A 26,386-nucleotide genomic window follows, 5' to 3' on the forward strand; every position below is an offset into this window, starting at 1 on the left:
CCCAAAATCTGTTTTATTCTTCATTAGTACACATCATGACGATAATGTCATGCAGGGGATTTACAGTAACATCAAACCATCAGTTATCACCGTAGATGAGTCTCGTACATAAATCATGTAAAAAACACTGTAACATATAGCAGAAATCATATATTAAGCGTTTTACATTTATAAAATACATGAAATGTCACTAAATCCAGACGTTACTTCTGTGTTTGTGGTGGGAAATATCCCACTTTCGAGATGTCTTGAACGCAGCCATAATCCATTAAAATTGTATTAACTATTATAAGGCCACTGTTAGATATTGCATACAAAATAACTAAACCAACTGTGATAACATAAACAGAATAAGTGACCAAATGCGTTTTATAATAGAAAAATCCCACATTAAATTTCAGATGGATTATACCAAGCGTCTATTACAAATGACCCTCTGTTGCCCCCATCTGTCATAGATAGAAATAACACAAAGATATTTGCTCATCCACAGATCATAAATCTATGACACATAATCATATCATACATCTATTCGTACTTTAAATGATTGTACAAACTATTACACGTTTACACTTATTACTTACTTTGGCATTAATTTTCTGCTGTCATTAAAGATCATTACAGATGTTGAGGTTCAATATTTCTCATATTACTCATATATACTCATTCAATATTAGGATTTACTGGTTTGCTCACCTTCAACTCCGAGATCCACTGTGACATCATCATACCAGGATTTGGACTGAACGAAACACTTGTAAAGTCCTTCATCAGAGATTTGGACTCGAGAGTTTGAGCGTCGTGTTTTCTTTCTCTAGTTCGTCTTTGAACAGTTCAAAAACTGTTCACTGACACTGTTAAACGTGTCTTCTTCTCATGCTTAACACGGTCAACTTGTCAAAAAACGAGTTGGATGTATCACGTAGTATTTTTGTGCCCGATACACCCCAACAGTGTTCATACAGGTTTTGGAAAGTTTTTTCGATGTCAAGAATTGTAGAGAAACAAAGAACAAATAGCATGTTTTTTACAAATCAGAAATTCACATTTCAGGGACGGCCGTATAATCTGTCAGTCTTTTACCTCTATTGGGTAGGTGTTAGAATTATGGCTTAAGAAACTGTAAACCCATTAAATACACTGTATATCAGAAACATCTACACAAAGATACATGTACATGTAATGAAGAAAATTGAACAAATCTGTATACACGTCAATACATCAATTCCAAGATGAACACTGAAATAACAGCTGCCCGTGGTTAAAGATATCTTGTCTAACATTCACTCAAAAAAAATGATGGCTATAAAATAAGTCTTGTTTTTAGTAAAAAAATAAGACATTTTAGTGAATTTGTGCTTAAAACATGCAAAAATATCTACCAATGGGGTAAGAAAAATAATCTTGAATTGAGTGACTAAGAAAAAGGTAAACCTTAATTCAAGATTATTTTTCTTACCAGTTAGCTCATCAAGAAAATGCTTCTTTATTTTTCTGGAAAAAAAGAAAAAAAGACCAAGTAAAAAAGTCATTTTTTGCAGTGTGTTCCCAACCTTTATAGATTTCTTTGTTCTGTTGAACACAAACGAAGATATTTGGAAGAATTTCAGTAACTAATCAGATCTAATCCCCCATTGAAGTATTAATTTCCCTAAAGTGTAAAACATTTTGTAAAAATATCACCCCGATATCTTAATATAAAATATAAAAAGTAAGGTCTTGTCAAAAATTTAAATTGGAAAGGGAAGGCAGAACGACACCGCCTTACATCACCCGAACCCGACCCTTGTTTTTGTGCCACCAAATTAGATGACCAAGTCCTGCACCCGTCTTCCCATCAAAATCCAAACAAAACCGATAAAAACAACGTTTTATTGAATCTTGGAACACACATTCAACTGAAAATACACAGATTTTAAAGCCAACAATTAATAGCAAATATCTCGACAATAATTACAACCGTAAGGAATGAAAAGGTATGCTCATTTAAAAAAGAAATCACAGTATATTGTGACTCATTATTGTTCTGTGGTTGTATTTTGTTCTGCCCTACTGACTGCGCACAGTTTGTGAGGTGAAGGGTTTAAGATGAGACCCACGACTGGCGTGAGATCCAGCTCGTCTTCAGAAACTCCGGGTGGAGGAGTGAAGCGGAAATGCTGAAGCAGGGACGTAAAAAACAGAAAGAGCTCCATCCTGGCCAAACCCTCTCCTAAACACACCCTGCGCCCTAAAAGATAAGAGCGAGAATCACACGACTGCTCGATTTTTACAGTACGCGTATAATGTGCACATGTTCTGAATACGTGGATGACATTACTACTATTATTTTTAAAAAGTCAACTCAAAGTTAAGGAACTCAAAGTTATATGGATTTGAACGGCTCTTTGTGACTCTCACTTAAGCTGCAGTCTTACAACTAGTTTGCCCCTAGTGGCAGTCGTGATGAACTTTCAGCTGCAAGGGGTTCCCTCAATATTTGCAATGATTCAATGTCTAAATGAATGCAAACAATAAACAGCTATGCATGCAAACTGCCAATAGTTTAGAAGGGAACATATGGAGACAATATTGACTTTTGAGAGACAATAACTGGAAGGCCGTTGCTAAATGACTATGTTTTGTCAAATCATTCGTTCGGATATTCTTGTAATACAGATCACTCTGTCCCTAAAGAAATGTTGACAAAGATGAATTGAGAGCTATTGAGTCTCAACGGCAATGTCTTATACCTGCAGAGAAAGGCATGAAGGCCTCTCGTTTCTTCAGCTGACCCTTCTCATCGAGGAAGTGTGCCGGGTTAAAAGTGTTGGGCGTCTCCCACTCGTTCTCGTCCCTCAGAACAGACGTCAGCAGCGGCAGAACGCAAGTCCCCTAGATTTCACAAAAAAGACGTTGAGCTGGAAAACAAACACACAGTAAAGTGCCAGCAGAACTGACCTTCTTAATGACGTATCCATTGAAGTTCACGTCACAGCTGGTCATATGTGGCAGATTCAAGGGCACTATGTTGGCCAGTCTCTGGGTTTCATGGATCACAGCGTCTGTGTACGGTAAATTCTTCCTGTCCTCCGTAACAGGTTCACGTCCGGCTAGAACCCGGTGGATTTCTTCATGAACCCGATCTACAGACCCATAAGACCACCACCCATCAGAAAGAATTCTTATAATATTTGAAGGGAAGCAAATGTAACTTTGGCCGCAAACCCGAACGCGAGCGGTTTGATCTTTACACAACCTTGTATGTGAGGATATTTTGCCATGAACAGCAGAGCCCAGCGTAACGTTGTGCCGGTGGTGTCCGTACCGGCTGCAAAAAGATTGGACACAGTCATGAGCAGGTTCAGATCGTGGAATTGTGAATCGCTTTCACCAGATTCCTGTTGGAGGGATGTGTTATAGACGAGGGAAACAATGCATATTTAAAACGCAAGTATGCAAGATGTTTTACGTCTATGCTTTGTTTGCGGATGAGGAAGGCGTCGACTAATCCTCTGCAGTCGGAAGGGTTTAAGGTCTCTCGCAAATGGTTCACCAGCACCTGTATTTCTGTCCGGTTCCTCTCCATATTCTTCATAAGCAGTTTCCAAGTCTTCAGCCAGGGCCCAAGCGCTGGACACAGGTTATAGATCTGCACGATGACAAAGATACAAACATCACAATAAAATGTCTGAATAATCAGAATAGGACAAGATGAAGACCCACATAACAGAGAACCTGTATGACAGCGGAGCCGGACATGCGGATGCTCAGGTTTGCCGTGTTCACCATCTCTTTAAATTTCGGGTCGTCATATTCAAACCGTTTTCCATAAACAATAGCTGAGATGATGTTGGAAACGGCATAATTTACTGGTTGGGTTGTATCGAAAGGATTTCCTGCACAGAGAACGGACTATAAAATCTGTCTGACTTCAACAATCCGTACGATGTAGACACAAGCGGTCGCTTTACCTTGGAACGCCTTGAATACTGCTCGCAGATACCGCGTCTCTTCCACGATCTTCTCTTCGCTCAGTTTCCTTCCCATACCGAAGTCTCGAAGGGTTGAGAGAGCAAATCTCCTCATCGCTTTCCATCCGTCACCATTTGCAAAGATGATTCCTTCAGAGAAACATTGCTCACTTTCAGTCATGAAAAATGAATTGGTCAAGATTATCTCATACGCAGTTTGTTACTAGTTACTAATTACATATTCAATAGTGTAATTAGATTACTGTACAAATGTCTCTCTCCAAAAGTATTTAATGACTTATTACTAATCACTTGATGTCACGGTGTGTGGACAGAACCCAAACGCAGGCAGCAGAGTTAAATAACAAAAACTTTATTTAAACAAAAGACCCTCGATGGGGAGAACATGAACTAAAACAAGACAAAAGTGTAAACTAAAACTTCCCACATGGGGAACAAAACAAACAAAGTCCTTTGAATAATAAATCAACAAAATCCACAAATTTAGAACAGGAACAAACACGATAATCCATAGACAGGAATAATCCAACAAGGTGACGTGAGGAGGTACGATAATGACAAAATGACAATGAACCGACAAGGGACAGAGGGAAAACTGGGGCTTAATAAAGGGAAAACACTAACAAGGACTGATGACACAGGGAGAGTGGCCACAGGTGACAAGGATGAAACACTAAGGGAAAGCTAACAGGAGGATTGCACGAGGCTGGTGAGGGGACTGAAACACTAAGGGAAGGATGGATCAGGGCTGGAGACAAGACTAACACTAACGGACTGCAAACAGGGAAACAAGGGGGCGGGGCTAAAGGACGTGACACCGGAGAGAGAGCATGGCTTCTCAAACCAAAACAATGCTCTTTCTCCACACAAAACACATGGGACTGACATGATCCTGCCACAAGACTCGAAAACCAAGACAAGGAGAGGCAGGATCATGACAGAGCGCCCGCCTTAAAGAACTCCTCCAGGAGTTCTTCAAGATCACACTAAACATGACAAGACTGACAGACAGGAGGACAGACACCACAAACACAGAACAGAACACACTAGGGGCAGGGCTGACATGACTAGAAAGGGATTGGGGTTGGACAATAAAATAAACATCAATGGGAAGGGGGGAGGCGGAATTGGTGGGAAAAACTTGGGAACATAACTGGGTTGGGACTTAGGAGGGACAGGACCCTGCTTCCTAGAGCTGGGCGGAGGGGTGGGGTAGGAAGGTCTGGGCATGGAAGGGATACCTCTCTTGGAGTGGGAGGAACTAGAGGGGGTAGGGCATGACAGGACGGCCGTAGTTGGGAACGGCTGGGGCAAGGCTGACTGGGTTGTAGGTTGGAGGGCCGGCTGAGACGGACTGGGTGCAGGAGGGACCACCGGACTTGGGACCACCGGACTTGGGACCACCGGACTTGGGACCACCGGACTTGGGACCACCGGACTTGGGACCACCGGACTTGGGACCACCGGACTTGGGACCACCGGACTTGGGACCACCGGACTTGGGACCACCGGACTTGACGGGACCACCGGACTTGACGGGACCACCGGACTTGACGGGACCACCGGACTTGACGGGACCACCGGACTTGACGGGACCACCGGACTTGACGCCTGGGCAGGGCTGGATACCGGGTGCTGGGCAGGGCAGGATGGTGCAGCTCTCCTCTGCTTCTTCCTCTTAGACCGGCTCACAGGACGTGTGGCCGGCTGCAGAGTAGCGGTGGGAGACCCCACTATCTCCATGCTGGAAGAGTCGGACGGGGAGTCCCACGACTCCCTCCGTCCATGCCTACCACGGAGGCTAGCTGGTGGTGGAGCAGAGGGTGAGGAGAGGCCCACGGCCCCGATTTGCAGGGTATGGCCCTCGGGGATGGCGGCCAGCGGGGTGGAAAAACTGGGCTGGACTGAGACACTGGGCTCCGGCCGATTCATGGCATACCTGATCAGGTCTGTGAAGCCCAGCGGTCTCAGCATCTGCATCTCCCACCCTGCTAGTGGTTGGTTGAGGCCGCCATTGAACAGGACCATCTGTTCCTGCTCACTGTGGACCATCTCCCCTGCCACCTCAAAGAAGCGGTCCGCGAACTCCAATACATCACAGTGCCCCTGGCGTAAACGGAGGAGGCGATGAGCCTGGGTCGCTCGTCTTGCCTCCATCTTGCCTGCTGGGTTCGAAGTTGGTCGGTTCATTCTGTCACGGTGTGTGGACAGAACCCAAACGCAGGCAGCAGAGTTAAATAACAAAAACTTTATTTAAACAAAAGACCCTCGATGGGGAGAACATGAACTAAAACAAGACAAAAGTGTAAACTAAAACTTCCCACATGGGGAACAAAACAAACAAAGTCCTTTGAATAATAAATCAACAAAATCCACAAATTTAGAACAGGAACAAACACGATAATCCATAGACAGGAATAATCCAACAAGGTGACGTGAGGAGGTACGATAATGACAAAATGACAATGAACCGACAAGGGACAGAGGAAAAACTGGGGCTTAATAAAGGGAAAACACTAACAAGGACTGATGACACAGGGAGAGTGGCCACAGGTGACAAGGATGAAACACTAAGGGAAAGCTAACAGGAGGATTGCACGAGGCTGGTGAGGGGACTGAAACACTAAGGGAAGGATGGATCAGGGCTGGAGACAAGACTAACACTAACGGACTGCAAACAGGGAAACAAGGGGGCGGGGCTAAAGGACGTGACACCGGAGAGAGAGCATGGCTTCTCAAACCAAAACAATGCTCTTTCTCCACACAAAACACATGGGACTGACATGATCCTGCCACAAGACTCGAAAACCAAGACAAGGAGAGGCAGGATCATGACACTTGACGTATCCTATGTCAACCTTGATTAGAATTGACATGAAACGGCTTATTTGATTCATTCAAATAGATTCATTAAAAACTGCATCAATTATTCTTATGAACTGCGCAAAGTATAGAAATGTACGAGGCATACACTTTCAAGTTAGACTTATAATTTTTATGTCGTTTCCACTATTGAATATATTACACAGTATAAAGTTAAATTACATCAGAAGTAACTGTAATTAAATTACAGGAAAAAATGAAAATAATCCCTTACTTTAAACGACACTAACTAATTACTTAGTAACTAGTTACACCCAACACTGCTCATACGTTTAGGGATCATCGATACGCAATCATTACCTGTTAAACCTTTTTCGAAATATACCAAACATACGAATATCTTTGTGTGCTTTATGTGGCTCTTCGATCTCGTTTTTCATCCTAACAAACTATTAATTACATTTTTCGAAAGTAATTTTTCCATATCAGCTTCACTTCAAATTGTGCCCAATGTTTGTCTCATGCGTTTTCAAGTCTTCACACAGATGAAAACATTGGTCGCATACTGAAAATCGAAGTGACTTGTTACCGTGTCCTTCACTGGTATCTTGAAAAACTGGTGTTATGTCTCTTTCGCCAAATTCATCAGCTTGGTTCACAAGCGCTTGTTTAACTGCTTTGAATCCGGCCAGAACCACCACCTTCTTGGGTCCAAAATGCACTTTGAACACCGAACCATATGTCTTGGATAACTGAAACAGTAGAAGCGAACAAGAACAAGTAAAACATTGTGTTTGTTCACGGTGTGTGTGTGTGTGTTGCTTAGAAGAGTTAAATGCAGAGCATGTATTAGTATGGAACACCATTCTTGGCCACACGTCACATCACTTTCAAATGCATTACTTCTAGCGGTGATACATACAATGCGTAACATGAACAAACTTCTTTAAACTTAATCTCTCACAGGTCCTTCCTAATCCAGGTAAATATGTTGCTTTACCTGAGGGCAGTTATGATTACAATAACGCTTTGTATTACACTTCTAGTTGTAACTTGCAAGACTGAAATGAAGACATTCAAAACGTCTCCCAGAAAATGTCCCTGTGACCTTCTCGAAGCTTCCACAAACCCCCTTAGGAAACGTTTGGAAAGACCGACTCACATTCCAGAGGCTCACATGAAGTTGTTTGAGGTCCAGAAGATGCAGGTTTCCCAGCAGCGGCAGTGGTTTGGGTCCTGGAGGCTCTTTATCTTCTTCCGGAGATCTGGAGGCAAAGTAAAACAAATAAATAACCAAAAGCGTCAGGAGAGCAGCGAGCAAAGCTCCTGTGGTGCATACGTGCAGGAGGAGTGTTTCAAATACAGCCATGATGAATGAGATTACAACACTACAACAACAACAGGAAAACATTTAGATGCTTGGGAGGAGCCAAGAGAGGCTGAACATTTTCACAACACCCATCACGCACTGGAGGAACGCCCCGCTGGAGGGAAAGAGAAAGCTATCTGCCCCTGTCCGCCAGGTTGAAAGCATGCGATTTATCGCTCGATTCAAATAACAAATTGTTGATGTGCAATGAACCAACCATTCCACAATCCCGTCCGAGAATGAAAAGCCAGGAATTTAAAGGCAAACGTGTCTCCGTCCAGCAACAGGACACCATCTACAGGGAGGGGAAGCTCTCGTAGTACACTCGTATTTGAGAGAACACTTCAAAGATATACCTCTCAAACTTTGAATATATTAATCATTATATTTTTATATAATAAAAAACTTTAACTTTAGTGATTGAAATTGGGTGAACGGGATCATAAGCGTTCTACGTGTAGTTTGTTTATCTTAGTTTTTCATCTGTTCAGAGTTGATTCAAATATTCGTTACTTCGAAGGATAACTGACCATCTTGTTCTGTGTCTCTATAGAGAGCCATGTTTTAAAGCAGACGCTTTCTTGCCCTGAAGGTCATGTGATTCTACAAAAAAACTGTTAAATTATGTAAAGATATCTGTTTATGTTAAATACTGTTATAAAAAAACGTTCATAAATTATTATTTTCAATACATGTCTTATAATATCTTCAATTGTTGGGTATTCCGAGCTGCACCGGACACATTTATAAACAACTTTTCTTGGAGCCATTGTAGCTGTTTTTAGTACCACGTGGGTGATTTACATATTGTTCGATCAATGCATTAGATTCTTCGATTAGACTTTTAATTACTGAAGTAATTTTCGATTTTAACAGCAACAGGACACCATTTATATTAAAACCACACCATTTGTACCTCGACATCAGACATTATATTAAACAAAACAACCAATGACTTTGACACAATATACAGGTGTAGAGTCGGGTCGGACCAAAAGGTCAACACCTGGGATCGAAAGATGTCAGTTATCACCTTTCTGGTTTGATCAGGGCACAAGGTGTCCTAAGGTGACAAAAGCCATGTGGCACCAGGAACAGAGAGAGATTCAAAGCTGGTCTCGCCCGGGGTGCAATTCAATGTAGAACCGCCACTGTTTATGCAGATGTGAATTGCTTATGTATATATAGATGTTTATTTACAGAAGAATTAACATTATCTACAGGCTAACAATATTCTTGTCTCACCACAGAAGTATAGCGCGGAGTTTCAGTCCTTACATAATGGTTTGTTGATTTAGATGTGTCAAATCAATCGAAAATATAAATTTACTCTCAAATCTGTACGTTTTAAATAAAAAAGTATCTAAATAAAACGCTAAAGTAATGTGTTCGGCAATGAGGTGAAAAGAAATGACTACACATGGATTCATTCAGCTTAACTAGTTTATTATATTCAGCCATTGAAAAGCACATTTATTAAAATAACACGTGTTAATATGATCTTCATTTCTGTAGGTAAGGTAACCAAAAACGAACTTTCTGTTTTAATTTATGATATTGTTTTATTGTCAAATAATTGTATTCAATTGCATTAAAACTTATTAACAGTTAGTGCTTCTTTGTGGGGGTCTTCCGGAAGTTACGTTTGGCCCACATAACGTTTTTATATGCTGTTTCCTTTGAAACCGACGATAGAAAAGTCAATGAAATTACAGGGGAATTGAAATAATAATAATTGTATGAGAACTATTCAGGACATAATATGAATCATTAAAAGGACATTTTAATAGTCTGACAGCTAGTCATTAAGTTAAATACATTACCTTGTATTTGTGTTGTTTTTTCTGTGCCGTATAACTTCCTGTTTATCCTTTGTTTCCTTATTTAAAGACTATCCTGCACCTGTTGTATATAGACTTTCCTTTGTTCATTGTCATTCATTGTCTTTGCATGTGAGGTTCAAAGCTGTGTTCAATCCTAGTTAAAGCGTATATCTTTGTTATTTTGTTTAAGCTGAACATGCTGCTAATAGATCCAATTTTCCTAATAAACAAATGCGAATCACAAACGTATTTACACCATTGAAAATATTGAAATGTGAATATAACCCTAATTCTACGAAAACATTTGTACGAGGGTACTCGGCGTTCTGAGTCCCTCTTCAGCGCCGCAGCGATCAAAACCGTTTCACTGCGCACAGTTTGTGTGGAGACGGATTCAGTGTAAACCCCACAAGCGGAGTGAGATCCAGATCATCCTCAGACTGTCCAGGTGGAGGGGTCAAGCGGAAATACTGAAGGAGAGAGGTGAAGAACAGAAAGATCTCCATCCTGGCCAAACCCTCTCCTAAACACACCCTCCGCCCTGAGAGACCGAGAGAGGAAGGTCAATATATTAAAGAGAAATGCGAATGAGCCTTTTAATCATAAGAGTGTACCGCACCTGCAGAAAAGGGCATGAACGCATCTCGCTTGACAAACTGTCCCTGCTCATTCAGAAAGTGTCCTGGATTGAAACTGTACGGCGTCTCCCACTCGCTTTCATCTCTCAACACAGATATCAGGAGAGGAAACACACTGGTGTCCTGCACAACACATCACAATACATTCAAACTCGAGTCACTGCCGTTAAGACAATTACAGAGTTCATTTCCATCGCTAATAAAACGCCTCAACCAGCTAATATTCAGGATTCAGCATCCTAAAACGCTTACTCAAAACTACAAGGTTGAAATATCTTTTTCTGAAATACCGAAATGCTCTTAAAACACTTCTTTTCATACCGACCTTCTTGATGAAGTATCCATTAAGGTGAACGTCACAGGTGGTTTTGCGCGGGACGCCTAGGGGCACAACGCTGGCCAGTCTCTGGCATTCATGGATCACAGCGTCTGTGTAATGCAGATTCTTTCTGTCGTCCACCACCGGCTGACGTTCACCGATCATTTTGTCAATCTCCTCCTGGACCTTAGCTATTGTCAGGGATGGCGAAAAATGTCAAGCATTGCTGAATTCTTGATTCTGACTGGTCGGCTCATGTGAACCCAAAATTGTGAAAAGACAATATTGTTTTTGGCAACATCTTTGTTCCCGACATCTGCTCATGCACTGGTGTATCAACGATACCTTGGATTTCAGGATATTTGGCCATAAGCAGAAGACACCAGCGCATTGTTGTCGTCGTCGTGTCCGTGCCGGCAGCAAACAGGTTGTTAACTGTATAACACAGATTCTTCGTATGGAAAAGGCTGTTTTTTTCCCCAGAGTCCTGCACAAATGAAGACGTTTCACTTTGGTATCTGCAACAAGTGATTCTCTTGAGAGGATTTTGGTGCATTTTGAAATATACTGACATTATTTTTCATTAATAAGAAAGTAATTTCTTAAAATCTGAATTAGGTTTAAATTGTATGCTTCGATAAGTACACTGGGAGTGATGTATGAGTACCTTATAGAAAATAAACCAATTTAGTCAAATAGCTTTAATAATTTAATTTAGTCAAATAGCTTTAATAGTTTAATTTAGTCAAATAGCTTTAATAGTTAAATTTAGTCAAATAGCTTTAATAGTTTAATGTTTAATAGAAAATCAAAAAGTGAACACAAAAGATGATATTTTGAAAAGAGTTAACCGAACCCCAATCGCTTCTATTGTATGGACACAAAGCCAATGCCCCAAACCCTAGGTGACCAGTTAAAAACATTCTTTAAATCTATCTTCATTGGTGTTCTGTGGAAGAAAGGACAAAAAATGATCATATTTTTTGGTGAACTATCCGTTTACTGCGTGGCTGTTATGATTGCATTGCTGATCTGCTGTTTGCTCAATAAAACCTTTATACTTCTTGCTGGTACTTTCTGTTTTGCGACACTGTTAAAAAGGATTTAAGGATTTTGTTGACTCAACTTATTTTCTGCTGTTTCGGTGTTAATGAAATGAAATGAACGACAGGTGCACTAGATGGGTAACACTGAGACGATCCCAAAACAGGAATTGTTTTACAGGTAGAGGCCATTGACATCTTTTCTAGGGTCAGTGTCACTTCTGTACCGTGTACACTATGTTTTGGTCCATCACACTGAGCACAGGTGACCATGCGCCATGACTGAAGACAAGCTTCCGTTTTGGGTTCTTGAGGTAAAATCTCTCACGACCTTCAAAAACCTACTTCAAACCCATCTCTTCTGTGTACTTGACAGACGAATGAGAAAGAAAAGATGTACAGTAACCCTCTCTCTTCTCTCAACAGGTATTGGTCTAGCTTTTGTTGAAACTAGTAACTTTGTATTGGCACATATTGTTCCTGACCATTGGGTAGGGTCGCAAGTTAATGAAAGCTAAGCTCAAGGTAGGGCTGTGCTTTCATCTCAATGAAAATGTGAAGGTAGGGTCAATAATGTCAGGCTGATTGGATTAGCACCTATGGATGTGAATGACACTGTGTCACGTTCTATGCCTGTTTGTTTAGTTCACTCGGCTGGGCAGCCATTAGCTAATTGTTGCACTTCGCACCCAATCAGCCCGCACCTGTTACTCGTTACCTTACTCCTATTTAACCTTGTCTTTTCGTTTGGTCTGTGTGGGTATGTCTCGTGTACAGTGTGATTTGTGACTGTATAACTTGCCGCTGGACTAATTGTGTTCTTACAGACTTGTTTGCTAAGGAGATTTGTACATCTTTTCTGCCCAGGGCCATCAGTCGAGGAAATAGTTTATGCTTTTCCGGACAGTGAGACTGCATAGAGAGCTTCTGGTCGGACGTCCTTCGGCGTTACTCTCTGTCCACTGTCCCAGCGGACACAGGCACTCGGAGTGCTTTGCTTTTTCTGTTATCCTTTTGTTTTGTTCTTACAATAAATCATTTTTTGCTCTATCCTGCATCTGAGTCCTTCTGTCCCGTGACAGAACATACCCACCAGATATGGACTCAGCAGGTGACCTAGAGATCCGCCGGGCCATTGCTCAACAGGGCGTACTGTTGGGACGCCAACAGGACGAGATCGCGGAGACCCGCCAGGGAATAACCAACCTGGCGCAGCAGCTTGCCGGCATCGCCCAACGCCTCGACCTGATCCAGGCCGCTCCACTGGCGGGTCCTGCGAGCGCTACCCCAGCCGTGGCAGAGGCGTCTGTGGCACGCCGTGCGGAACCTCGTCTCAATCCTCCGACTCCGTACGCTGGTGAGCCCACCGTCTGCCGTTCCTTTTTGTCACAATGCTCCATGACTTTCTCATTGCAGCCCTCCTGCTTCTCCACCGAACAGTCCAAGGTTGCTTTTGTGATCATGCACCTGGCTGGCATCGCCAGGGAGTGGGGAACAGCGCTGTGGGACAGTAAGAAGGAGTGTTGTAACTCCTACGACAGTTTCTCTCAGGAGCTGCGCAAGGTTTTCGACCGGTCGGCGTTGGGCAACGAGGCGGCCCGAGCACTGTCGCTTCTTCGCCAGGGTTCAAGGTCAGTGTCGGAGTACGCCATCGAGTTCCGCACACTCGCCTCCTCGTGTGGCTGGAATGAGAAGGCACAGTGGGACCATTTCCTCCATGGGTTGGCGGAGCACATTAAGGATGAGATTTACTCGCTAGAACTCCCCGCTACACTCGATGGCTTGGTGGATCTTGCTATGCGGGTTGACTTCCGCATGGGGCTCCGGTCTCAACACCGCCAAGGGACTGAGGCGAGGGAGAACTACGGGGCGCCTCCCACAACCAGGATCGTAACGCCTCCTCGATTCGTCTTCGCTGAGGAGGAACCGATGCAGATTGGCCGCGCCCATCTCTCAGCCCAGGAGCGGCGTCATCGCATTACCAACGGCTTGTGCCTCTACTGTGGAGAGGCTGGGCATGTCGTTACTGCCTGCCAACTACGGAAGCAACTTCCTGCCATACCGATGCCGCGCAGGGTAAGCGCGACCGCTGCTCCTTGTTCCCCTAGTGGTCGGACGACTCTTACGGCCGTCCTCCGGTCGGGGGGGGTGAGTCACTCAGTCAAGGCTCTCATTGACTCTGGAGCGGAGGGGGACTTCATGGACATCGAACTGGCTCGAAGCTGGAATATTCCCATCGCGCCTCTAACTGAAGCCATTGCTGCCAGAACACTCTGTGGTACCCCCCTAACAAGGATCACTTCCATTACTGGACTGGTGTTGCTAACCACCTCTGGCAACCACACTGAGGAGATCCAGTTCCTCCTTATTCACTCTCCCTCCGCTCCCATTGTGTTGGGCCATACCTGGCTTACTAAGCACAACCCCCTCATTGACTGGATTAACCATGTTGTTGTGGAATGGAGTTCTTTTTGTTTGTCTCAGTGTTTATCGTCTGCCTTGTCCCCTCTAATATCTGTCCCTGTGTTACAGGAGGAGCCGGTTAACCTGACTGGGGTGCCGGCAGTTTATCATGACCTAAGAGCAGTATTCAGTAGGTCCCGGGCGTCATCTCTCCCTCCGCACCGCCCTTACGACTGTGCGATTGATTTGTTACCTGGTACTTCTCCACCTAAGGGGCGCCTTTATTCGCTCTCTGGCCCCGAGAGGGAGGCCATGGAGAGATATATAGGTGACTCTCTCTTAGCCGGCCACATTCGTCCCTCTTCCTCACCTGCTGGGGCGGGGTTTTTCTTTGTGGAGAAGAAGGATGGGTCCCTCCGCCCCTGTATAGATTATCGGGGGCTGAATGACATCACGGTTAAGAATAGCCACCCCTTGCCTCTGATGTCTTCAGCTTTTGAGCTCTTGCAGGGGGCTACCATCTTTACAAAGTTAGACCTGCGCAATGCTTATAACCTAGTTAGAATTAGAGAGGGGGATGAATGGAAGACCGCTTTTAACACCCCTACAGGCCATTTCGAATATAGGGTTATGCCTTTCGGCCTGTCGAACGCTCCCGCGGTCTTCCAGGCACTCGTCAATGACGTGCTCAGGGACATGGTCAACCGTTTTGTTTTCGTCTACCTCGACGACATTTTAGTCTTTTCTCAGAACGAACAGGATCATGTCCAGCACGTTCGGCAGGTGCTACGCCGGTTGCTAGAGAATCGCTTATTTGCTAAGGTGGAGAAGTGCGAGTTCCACGCACGGTCGGTTCCGTTCCTGGGCTTTATCTTGTCGCCAGAGGGTATTCGAATGGACCCCACCAAGGTAGAAGCTGTTGCGGATTGGCCCACCCCAGAGAATCGTAGAGCTGTCCAGCGGTTCCTGGGGTTTGCCAATTTCTACAGGCGGTTTATTCGAGGGTTTAGCCAGATCGCCCTGCCTCTAACAAATCTCACCTCCACTCTTAGACGATTTTCATGGTCAGAACAGGCTCAGAAGGCTTTTGTTAGGTTAAAGAGCCTCTTTGTCTCTGCCCCCATCCTCCGCAACCCCGACCCCTCCCGTCAGTTTATTGTGGAGGTGGATGCCTCAGAGACAGGAGTGGGGGCGATTTTGTCCCAACGATCCCCCACTGACGACAAGGTGCACCCATGCGCGTTCTTCTCCCGCCGCATTACCCCCTCGGAGCGGAACTACGATATCGGTAATAAGGAGTTGTTGGCTGTCAAGTTGGCGCTGGAGGAGTGGCGCCACTGGCTGGAGGGCACTAAGGTTCCTTTTTTGGTTTGGACAGACCATAAGAACTTACAATATATCCGCTCCGTTAAGAGATTAAATTCCCGGCAGGCCCGCTGGGCTCTCTTCTTTGGGCGTTTTAATTTTAACATCTCCTATCGCCCGGGTAGTAAGAACGGCAAACCGGATGCGCTTTCGCGGGTCTTTGAGCCCCAGACGGTCGGTCCCTCCCTGGTGCCGGTCGTACCCCCTGGCCGAGTGGTTGCGGCGGTCACCTGGGAGGTGGAGTCAAAGGTCCGCGACGCGTTGAGCGGCGTCCCCGTTCCTGTAGACTGCCCAGAGGGCTTGTTGTTTGTTCCGCAGTCGGTCCGAACCAGCGTCCTCCAGTGGGGGCACTCCTCCGGTCTTGCTTGCCACCCCGGAAGGGCTCGCACCCTTTCGCTAGTCAAGCAGCGGTTTTGGTGGAGGTCCATGGCGCGGGATGTTGGTGAGTTTGTTTTGGCCTGCCCGGTTTGCGCAGTGAGCAAAAGCTCCAATCGCCCCCCGGCAGGACTTCTCCGGCCGCTGCCCACCCCTTCAAGACCCTGGTCTCACATCGCCATTGACTTTGTCACGGGGCTTCCTCCGTCCCGGGGCAACACGGTGGTTCTCACGGTGGTGGACAGGTTCTCGAAGGCGGTTCATTTTATTCCCCTCCCCAAATTACCATCAGCGAGGGAGACAGCGGCCATTGTGTTAGATCACGTCTTCCGTATTCACGGCCTCCCGGCGGACGTGGTTTCTGACAGAGGTCCTCAATTTACATCCAGGTTTTGGACCGAGTTCTGTCGGCTTCTGGGGGCGACGGCAAGCCTATCCTCCGGTTACCACCCGCAGACTAACGGCCAGTCTGAGCGGGCTAATCAGGACCTCGGGAGGGTCCTGCGTTGTGTGGCCTCAGCGGAACCGCTGTCTTGGAGTTCCAAGCTTGCTATGGTCGAGTACGCTCACAACTCTCTCCCGGTGTCGTCTACGGGACTATCGCCTTTCCAGTGCTGTTTAGGCTACCAACCCCCGTTATTCCCCTCACAGGAAGCCGATGCCACCGTCCCTTCTGCTCACGCATTCATCGGTAGATGCCTCCGCACGTGGAGGATCGCTAGACGAGCCCTCGTCCGTACGAGCGAACGTAACAAGGCGTCGGCTGACCGCCACCGCTCTAAACCCCCACTTTACGTGCGCGGTCAGAAGGTTTGGTTGTCCACCTCCGACCTACCTCTAAGACTGCCCGCACGTAAACTGGGACCCAAATTTATCGGCCCCTACCCCATCACCAGGATTCTCAACCCTGTGACGGTTCGGCTCAAACTGCCCCCCACGTTCAAAAGGGTTCACCCGGTGTTCCACATATCCAAGATTAAACCTGTTGTTCACTCCCCTCTCCAACCCCTAACATCCGCCCCTCCGCCCCCTCGACTCATCGAGGGGTCGCCCGCCTACACTGTACGACGGCTCCTCGATGTGAGGCGACGGGGTAGAGGCCATCAATATTTAGTAGACTGGGAGGGCTACGGTCCGGAGGAGAGATGCTGGGTTCCGGCTCGCGACATACTAGACCGCGCCCTCATTGACCAGTTCCTCCGCTCTCGTGAATAGCTCTCGTTGATGCCAGGAGGCATCTTGGGGGGGGGGATTCTGTCACGTTCTATGCCTGTTTGTTTAGTTCACTCGGCTGGGCAGCCATTAGCTAATTGTTGCACTTCGCACCCAATCAGCCCGCACCTGTTACTCGTTACCTTACTCCTATTTAACCTTGTCTTTTCGTTTGGTCTGTGTGGGTATGTCTCGTGTACAGTGTGATTTGTGACTGTATAACTTGCCGCTGGACTAATTGTGTTCTTACAGACTTGTTTGCTAAGGAGATTTGTACATCTTTTCTGCCCAGGGCCATCAGTCGAGGAAATAGTTTATGCTTTTCCGGACAGTGAGACTGCATAGAGAGCTTCTGGTCGGACGTCCTTCGGCGTTACTCTCTGTCCACTGTCCCAGCGGACACAGGCACTCGGAGTGCTTTGCTTTTTCTGTTATCCTTTTGTTTTGTTCTTACAATAAATCATTTTTTGCTCTATCCTGCATCTGAGTCCTTCTGTCCCGTGACACACTGTTGATTCCTGTATCGCATTTGTATGCTTTGTTTAGATTGTCCCCAACTCCTTGAAGGGTATAAAGAGTTATAGTCAGACTTGGATGGCTGCAGCGAGTCCTCAATAAAGATTAACTTCTGTACCAAAGATATCCCAACGTCTACGCTTCGACGAGGAAAAAGTTTCCTACAGTTTCATCCGCGTCTGTGATGTATGAGAGTGGATTTTAATGTGGCGACAAGCTGCTTAGTTTAGCAAGTGTTCATCAAGTTTACACAACTAATCATTATAAGTGTATGCAACCAGTTTAAACAACTAAATATTAGCATTTTTCACTCTTACTTGTATGTTCTTTTCACTCCGATTATGGTTTGCACAACATTCTTTTCTTGTTGGTCAAACAAAATATAAAGCTGATAAGACTTTACCCTTGTAACCCCAACTATTGATTCCAAGTTCAAAGAACGCTTATTAAGTGTAAAAAACTAATCTTTAAACTTTTAAGTTTTTTTACTGTGTAGTGGACAACAAACTGTCTGCCGTAGTGAAACATAAAAATATTAAAATGCATAAAAAATAAACGTGTTTTGCAAAGTATACCGAAAAAGTATTTACATATTTTTGTATTCAATAAAAAAACCTATAATTGTACTTTTGGTATAAGTCGATCTTGTTTGCTTTTCACGGTCCCATAAGAAACAGCGATCGCTGCAGACCAACTCTGTGGTAGAGGGCTGTTGAGATTTATCATAAAATAAAATGTTTTTTTTAATTGTAAGAAAAGATTTGTTGTTAAAAATAGAAAAGATTCAAGGAATATCTGTAAGATAAATAAGGTCAGATAAGTGGATGCATTGAAAAACAATATAAAGTTAATATACAAATGTACTGAAGTGATCAGATTCAAATAAAATCTAAATGTAAGTATATATGTATATATACAAATTATCAATTTAAATGAGAATTAAACGAAACAAGCACACATAAGTAAATAATTAAACAAACAGTATTACATTTGTGAAAATATAAACGTGTCATTTTAGGGTGGGGGTCTCTCACGTGACCACGATCATAGGGTGGTCCGTGGAAGAGACTTATGAAGTACCTTGTCGTTTTGCTGTCGTATAACGAACGACTCTGCAAATCCTCGGGGATCCTGAGGGTTCAAAGTCTTCTGAAGGTCTTGCACAATCTTTTCGATTTCTTTGAAGTTCTCCTGCAGATTGTTTACTATACGTTGCCGGTTCTTTACAAAAGGTCGAAGCCAAGGAAACAGGTTGTAGAGCTACAAATGTGCAAAATCGAAGAGTCTTAATGACTTAAAAACAGGAATAACCTGTCAACATATTGACTACAGATACGTCGTGGATGTACCTGAACCGAAGCTGAACCTGTCAATTTCATATTTTCATAAGCACGCTTCACCATTTCGTGCAAGAGAGGGTTGTTGTAATCGTATCTGCTGCCGTACACAACGGACGAGATGATATTTGAAACAGCCAGACTAACAGGGAGTGTTGTGTCAAACGCTTTTCCTGCAATGGGGCGAACAAGACTGTTAAACAAATTTGCAGTCATATCAAAACCTTATGCTTGTCGTTGTCAAATTACCTTCAAACGTCCCAAATTCCTTTTTTAAAAACTGGGACTCCTCTATGATTTTCTCCTCGATTCGTTTCTTGCCCATTCCGAAGTCCCGTAGGTTCGACAGAGCAAAGCGTCTCATTTGTCTCCAGTTTTCTCCATTTGAAAAGACAATTCCTGCAGAGGAATAATTGATGTATTCAAACCCAGCAACTACACACAAGAGATCTTCATTGAGTTAAAGCGAGCGCTTAAAGTGAGGTCTGAATTCGTACCCAAGCCTTCATTAAAATCATGAAATATGGGGGTAATGTCTCGGTCTCCGAACTCCTCTGAAAGGTTCACAAGTGCCTTCTTGACAGCGTTGTATCCCGCCAACACCACGACTTTCTTTGGGCCAAAGTAGACGGTAAAGACGGAGCCGTATTGCTTTGACAGCTGTACAAGAGGGAAACAAACAGCAGGTAAAGAAATAAGCAAGCCAACACAAAAATGTCAACTTTCGGACGGATTATAAAGCTTAATCTGAATTAGGATTTGTTGGTCAACGGTTCCAGCATCAACAACATAAACAAACGTCACGTGGCCCTAATTTATCATCTGACAGACTTGCATTAAGAATCAATGAAACATTTTAATCTAATACAATTATTATAAAATAAAATATGAATATAAATGAAATATATTATTATATCACTTGCCACACCGATAAACAAACACAGACCGGAAGTAACACCAGGCGTGTATGTCAGATCAAACAGTCTAAATATGCAAGACTTATGCTGCCTCATTTCTTATGACTATATAATAAAATATAAATATATCCTGTCATTTTCCATATATTCTGCTCTTTTTGTGGTCTTGTGGAAGAAACAGCCACACATTTATTTTCACTCTAAATTATATATTTATTTCTTTACTGTGAATGCCCCAAAATGTTTTTTATTTTATAAGCCAAATGATTTATTCACAAACAAAAATGGCTTTAATCCCCTTTATATTTCATAGTTTTCTTGCTGAAATTGAGTCGATTGTTTCATCCCTAATACTTTTTCCGAGTAAGATTTGTGAGTCACTATGATGATTTATCATGTGAATAAAGGCAAATGCACTTAATGTCAAATAATGAAATGATATCGAATTGCTTTGTTTATAAAGAATATTTGTATAATGAAGTTTCTCTCACAGAGTTTTTCATTTTAGTTTCTCATATATATTGTGTCGTTGTGCATGCTGCCTCTCTAAATTTCTGTTGACACGGCAACGCTCCCGCTGCACTTCGACCATGGTAACAACACGCTCCCTCCATCCAAACCCCCAGATAGAATAGTCCGGTTAGGATTGTTTGTCCCTTTACTGACTGGAGAAAAAATGATCATTTATTTACCTCCGAAAGACTCAGGTGTGTTTTCTTCAGATCCAGCTTGAGCAGGTTACCCAGCAGTGGGAGCGGTTTGGGTCCTGGAGGCTCTTTACCTTCATCTTGAGAGCTGGGACCAATGGAGAAGAAATAAACAAGCAAACACAGAAACACAGCAGCAAGTACCACGCCTGTGCTGGAGAACTGCAGCAGAAACGCGTCCATTTCCAAGTCACGGCCGGAGAGATCTACAGGTGTAAAAAGTTCATACGAGACTGAAGGAAGCTCAGTTATGTCATGTACTTTGTAACTGATAGCACAGCAGGAGGAGCCATGTGTTCCAGCTCATGTTATGAACTGCTTAAACCATCAAAAAGTCTTGGCTTAGTTCCAACATGTCATTTTTAACCGATCATGCATGATGTAACACAACCTTAACCATTGTGCGTGGTGTGAAAGACAGAACTTGAACCCATATTTATCATTTCATCTTAAGTGGACATTCGAGAAGGTGAGAAGAACTAATTCAGAGCAAATCTTACAATCTTTCAAACGAACTGAACAAAATAAATGATGTATTTGTTTGATTATTTATTCGCGAGATATTTTGTTTACCTGTTCATGCTTATGGATACATGTATTATTTCTTACTGACTACAATTGGATAGTTTTTACAGTGTATAGTTGTAATGCCACAGCTTTGACGGCTATCAGAAACTTGAAAATACGCCAAAACGTCCTGATCTCACAGGAAATCGCATCTATTTTACGAGGTGGCGTACAATTACCGAAGTCCCATCCCTGCCCCGCCCCTCACATCACTGGCACCAATCGTACTGAAATGTACCAATGAGATTTTAAGAAAACACATGAAAAAGCCAAAACGTTATGTAATCTCCAATGGAGAAACCGGATTGAAAAATGCACATCTGTGGACTATAAACTAGCGATTGGCTTCGTCGCTAGTTTAAACAATATATTATCTGCTATATCTGGGTCACTTTGAGCCACTAAGTTTATCATTACGTAACATAATGTGAAAGTTTACAGAAACATAAGGTTAGGGTTTTAACTGTCTCTGGTCTTGGATCTCTGTCCGGTAGACTTTAGTTTATAGTTTATCTATCAGCACAACTCAGTGACCTCGTCTGTTGCCAAAAACTAAAAGGCTTTTCCCAAATAAACGCCTTAGATTAGAGCTTTATAAATACATTTTCAATGCTTCTATCATTATCATTTCTACATATTATTGAGATGTCACGTTTCATATAAGTGGGAAAAAAACGTTGATGGTCAAGTAGTAGCGTTGGGGACTACTAAGGTAAAATAAATCATTAATACCGAAGGAAAACTGTGTCAAGGCTTTGCTCGCCCTAAAAAATACTCACCATACATTTTTGAACATGAAACATTAACGTTAAACATTAACAGTCCAAATAAAAGTTGTCCTATTTATAACTGTCTCTGGTCATGGATCTCTGTCCGGTAGACTTTAGTTTATAGTTTATCTATAAGGTCAACACATTATGTTCTGTGTTCTCATCTGTTCCCAAAAACAACAAGGCTTTTCACAAATAAACACCTTAGAATAGAGCTTTATAAATAAATAAAAACCCCTACAGTCACTATAATGACCGATGAGGTATCAGTCTCAACCAACCTTAGGTATTGTACATAGAGTCATTATTCACTATTCAAGCCATCCATATCCAATATTATTATTCACACAGATCAGCACACATTTTGTTCAATTTTAATGCACGAATTTAAATACGTTTTGGTCGGCATCAGTCGACAATAATGCATTAAAGAACACTTCGGAAACGTAAGCAAATGCTGGTCCAAAGAAACTTCCCGTTTCTGTTTTTTAATACTATACAAACGTTAGAACACAAATAAACAATCAAATACATTTAAATGAATAACTTTAAGATTGCATAAAAAATCAACCTTAAGTGCTTCTGGACCAATGTTTACCTACATCATACAAAGCGATCTATATTTGTATTAACATAGGCCTGCTATTCAACACCTATAGTGTTAAAAAACACATGTTGCTCTCATTTGTGTGTTGTGACTGAATATTAGTAGACATGCCAACCGTTTATCCCAGTAGGTTATTTTCCCTGATCTACACTTCTGGGAAAACCAAGTAGAGAACAAAACCCACAAGAGCGAGAGGAGAAGAGAGAGAGAGGTTCAATTGTATTCTGCCACCCGCACTAAAGATGATATCAAAAACAAGTGCACAAACATTTTATATGCCAATGCTAAACGATGACTATTTCAAGATTATTTTCCGGTTATACTTATTTTATAGGTACACTGTATTTATACATAAACTGTGTTTATGTTAAGTGATCAAAATATTCAAAATGTAGTTTTGGAGAAAGAACGCATTTGAACCAATCGCAGTATTTTTAAATAATGTTTAAATGTCTTGCGTCGCATCGTGTCTGGTTTAGACATGGTGTAAAAGTTAATTTTGACTGATAAATAGCGGAGTTTGATTCATTTGCAGTGAACTTTGAGAGTTGAAACTTTGTAGACGTTTCTTTGTACCCAGAAAGCAACATTACATGCCACGGATTTGCAAAATAGGACCCCTTTATCAAACTATCCCGGTTCGAAGGAAAAAGCTGTGAGTTTTTACCAATCACTTTCATCCTTTAATACAGACGTCAACAGAGGAGCCACAGTGGTACCCTAGAAAAGATGAAAGATATTCTGCAATAAAATGCGTTAAATAAACACACTTGAGCTGTTGAATAAACACACTTGGCCCGACTTTGTCTAAACCAGAGTAATTGTGAAATCAGACACCCTGCCTTTAATATGTAACCAAATACTTCTTTGGATAAATATTTAATTTGCGAATGAGAAAAAGATATTGCAACATTATATAACGACTTGCGTAATAAGCAGTGTGTTGTTCCATTTCTAAATCAATAGTATGCTTTATGTAATAAAGTCAGTATTCACTGAGATTATTAGCAATCTTCTGGTAAGGCCAAACTCTGAATGCATTTATAAATAAGGTCTGTTTTTGATTGAATGATTCATTCAGCATTATACAGGACAAATGCTAATCTAATCTAATTCATTGATTATTCGCATATTTAGAATAACATTTACAGCATCCAACGAACAATATGATACAAACTGAAAGCAGCATGTGTGGGGACGGATTCAATGTGTTTCCACCAATTCCTTTGAGGCTCAGATCATCTCCATCGGCGACCATCCTGGCCAAACTCTCTCCAAGAGAGAGAGAGACAGAGAGACAGAGAGACAGAGAGAGAGAGAGAGAGAGAGAGAGAGACAGAGAGACAGAGAGAGAGAGAGAGAGAGAGAGAGAGACAGAGAGACAGAGAGACAGAGAGACAGAGAGAGAGAGACAGAGAGAGAGAGAGAGAGAGAGAGAGAGAGAGAGAGAGAGAGAGAGAGAGAGAGAGAGAGAGAGAGAGAGAGAGAGAGAGAGAGAGAGACAGAGAGAGACAGAGAGAGAGAGACAGAGAGAGACAGAGAGACAGAGAGACAGAGAGAGACAGAGAGAGACAGAGAGAGACAGAGAGAGACAGAGAGAGACAGAGAGAGAGAGAGAGAGACAGAGAGAGACAGAGAGAAGAGAGAGACAGAGAGAGAGAGACAGAGAGACAGAGAGAGACAGAGAGCGAGAAGAGAGAGAGAGACAGAGAGACAGAGAGACAGAGAGAGAGACAGAGAGAGACAGAGAGAGAGAGAGAGACAGAGAGAGACAGAGAGAGAGACAGAGAGAGAGAGACAGAGAGAGACAGAGAGAGAGAGAGAGAGAGAGAGAGAGAGAGCGAGAGAGCGAGAGAGAGAGAGAGAGACAGAGAGAGACAGAGAGAGAGAGAGAGAGCGAGAGAGCGAGAAGAGAGAGAGAGAGAGAGAGAGAGAGAGAGAGAGAGCGAGAAGAGAGAGAGAGAGAGAGAGAGAGAGAGAGAGAGAGAGAGAGAGAGAGAGAGAGAGAGAGAGAGAGAGACAGAGAGAGACAGAGAGAGAGAGAGAGAGCGAGAAGAGAGAGAGAGAGAGAGCGAGAGAGAGCGAGAGAGAGCGAGAGAGAGCGAGAGAGAGAGAGATAAAAGTGGGTAAAAGTGGACATGTGATCTCTGGGTTTCATGTACGGCAGGTTCTGTCTGTCATCCACCATCTGCTGACGACCACCGATCACTCGGTCAATCTCAAGCACACGTTTATAAAATCTAAACAATTTTCATAAAAACATGAATCGAGTTGGATTGGGTAAAGTCTTTATACAGTGCAGTGTTTTTTTATTTGGCCATAATCATCAAACCCCATCGCAATGTTGTTCGGAGTTGATTTCCGACAAATGTCAAATACATGTTTATTGTTTTTATCCTACAAAAAGAAGCTACAAAACTCAAATTTAGCTTTGTCAAATGGTTGTGAAATATGAAAGCTAGAGGCTCAGAGCTTTAAGATGATCTATAGGTTGTCAAGATATGAATTCTGGGATATAATATTATGAATAAATATGAATATGTTATATATATGTGTGGTGCAGGTGACGTTTGACTGATCACTCATGCTGTGCTTGTCCTATCGCAACACGGGAAAAGGATTTCTTTCAGTTTTATAAACGTATATTGAAGTTATGAATATGTAACTTTCCTTTGGCCCACCCGTGGTACAGGCGACATTTAAATGAGCACTTTTATCACGTTTGTCCTGTCGCAAACCGGAAAAAGATTTTCAAAGTCTTTCAAAAAGAGCTTTCAAATGATATATAAATTGTCGATATTTTTTTATGTTTTGAAGAGAATATTGGAGTTATGAATATGTAACAATCATATCTATAAGCTTAGGGTCAAGGTCAATCTCACAAACAAAACTAAATTGCTCTCACTGTCTTTGATCTATTACAAAACGGCAAAGAAATATGAAAACTACATTCTTAGAGATTTCAAATGATGTATAGGTTGTCAATATTGTTTTATGTTTTGAAGGGAATATTGGAGTTATGAATATGTAGCACTCAACCATTTTATTTAAACCAGAGACTTAAAGCTTTCCAACAATATATAGTTTGTCAAGATGTCATTTTTGTCCTATTACAAAACAGACAAGGAACGCGACAACCACAAACTTAGAGGCTTCAAGTGATGTAAAGTTTGTCAAAAGTTTGTGTCGGGGGTTTAGATGATGTAAAAACACTTAATATATAATTAAAACTTGATTTTACAGTACGGTTTACATAATTAAGCCGTTACTCTATGGAAACGTGAAGTTATGTTAACAACTATAACCTTCCCGTAAAGTGTTTACAGACATGTTCACACACACTTAATCGCGCATCACGCATGTCAACATGTGAATTGGTGTGTGAGGAATGTGTCTGAAGTTCAAATCCTGCACGTCAAAGAACACGGAAAAAAACATTCGGTAACCAACTAGCGGGCGTACAGCGGGCGTACGTGTCCACTTCTTTCAACACAAAGCAGGTTGTTATAAATTCAGGTGATCTGGAGAGCCATGCATGTTTATTTAATTTTTTTATAAATAATACATAATCATATTTATATGTTTAAGCATAGATTCTGCCAGACAAAACATGGCCTGTGT

The 26,386-nt window shown here is 42.8% G+C and overlaps 2 protein-coding genes across 2 annotated transcripts; both read right to left on the bottom strand.

The window, feature by feature from the left end:
• Nucleotides 1–1,853: 1,853 nt before the first annotated feature.
• LOC306894200 (cytochrome P450 2K1-like) lies at nucleotides 1,854–8,298 on the bottom strand. Its single transcript, XM_079456539.1, has 9 exons — nucleotides 7,960–8,298; nucleotides 7,387–7,549; nucleotides 3,954–4,103; nucleotides 3,718–3,878; nucleotides 3,452–3,631; nucleotides 3,239–3,380; nucleotides 2,941–3,125; nucleotides 2,733–2,874; nucleotides 1,854–2,230 (listed from the first exon to the last, which is right to left on the bottom strand). Exons 1-9 carry the CDS (start codon nucleotides 8,206–8,208, stop codon nucleotides 2,019–2,021), a joined length of 1,584 nt encoding a protein of 527 aa, XP_079312665.1. The 5' UTR covers nucleotides 8,209–8,298; the 3' UTR covers nucleotides 1,854–2,018.
• A 1,825-nt stretch (nucleotides 8,299–10,123) lies between these two features.
• On the bottom strand, nucleotides 10,124–21,102 carry LOC306894201 (cytochrome P450 2K6-like). Its single transcript, XM_079456540.1, has 9 exons — nucleotides 20,807–21,102; nucleotides 19,695–19,857; nucleotides 19,447–19,596; nucleotides 19,210–19,370; nucleotides 18,941–19,120; nucleotides 11,292–11,433; nucleotides 10,953–11,137; nucleotides 10,609–10,750; nucleotides 10,124–10,530 (listed from the first exon to the last, which is right to left on the bottom strand). The coding sequence occupies exons 1-9, from the start codon at nucleotides 21,002–21,004 to the stop codon at nucleotides 10,343–10,345; spliced, it is 1,509 nt and encodes a 502-aa protein (XP_079312666.1). The 5' UTR covers nucleotides 21,005–21,102; the 3' UTR covers nucleotides 10,124–10,342.
• Between the last annotated feature and the right edge of the window lie 5,284 nt (nucleotides 21,103–26,386).

The sequence above is a fragment of the Barbatula barbatula genome, assembly GCF_947034865.1.
Source record: "Barbatula barbatula genome assembly, chromosome: 5".
NCBI classification, from domain to species: Eukaryota; Metazoa; Chordata; class Actinopteri; order Cypriniformes; family Nemacheilidae; genus Barbatula; species Barbatula barbatula.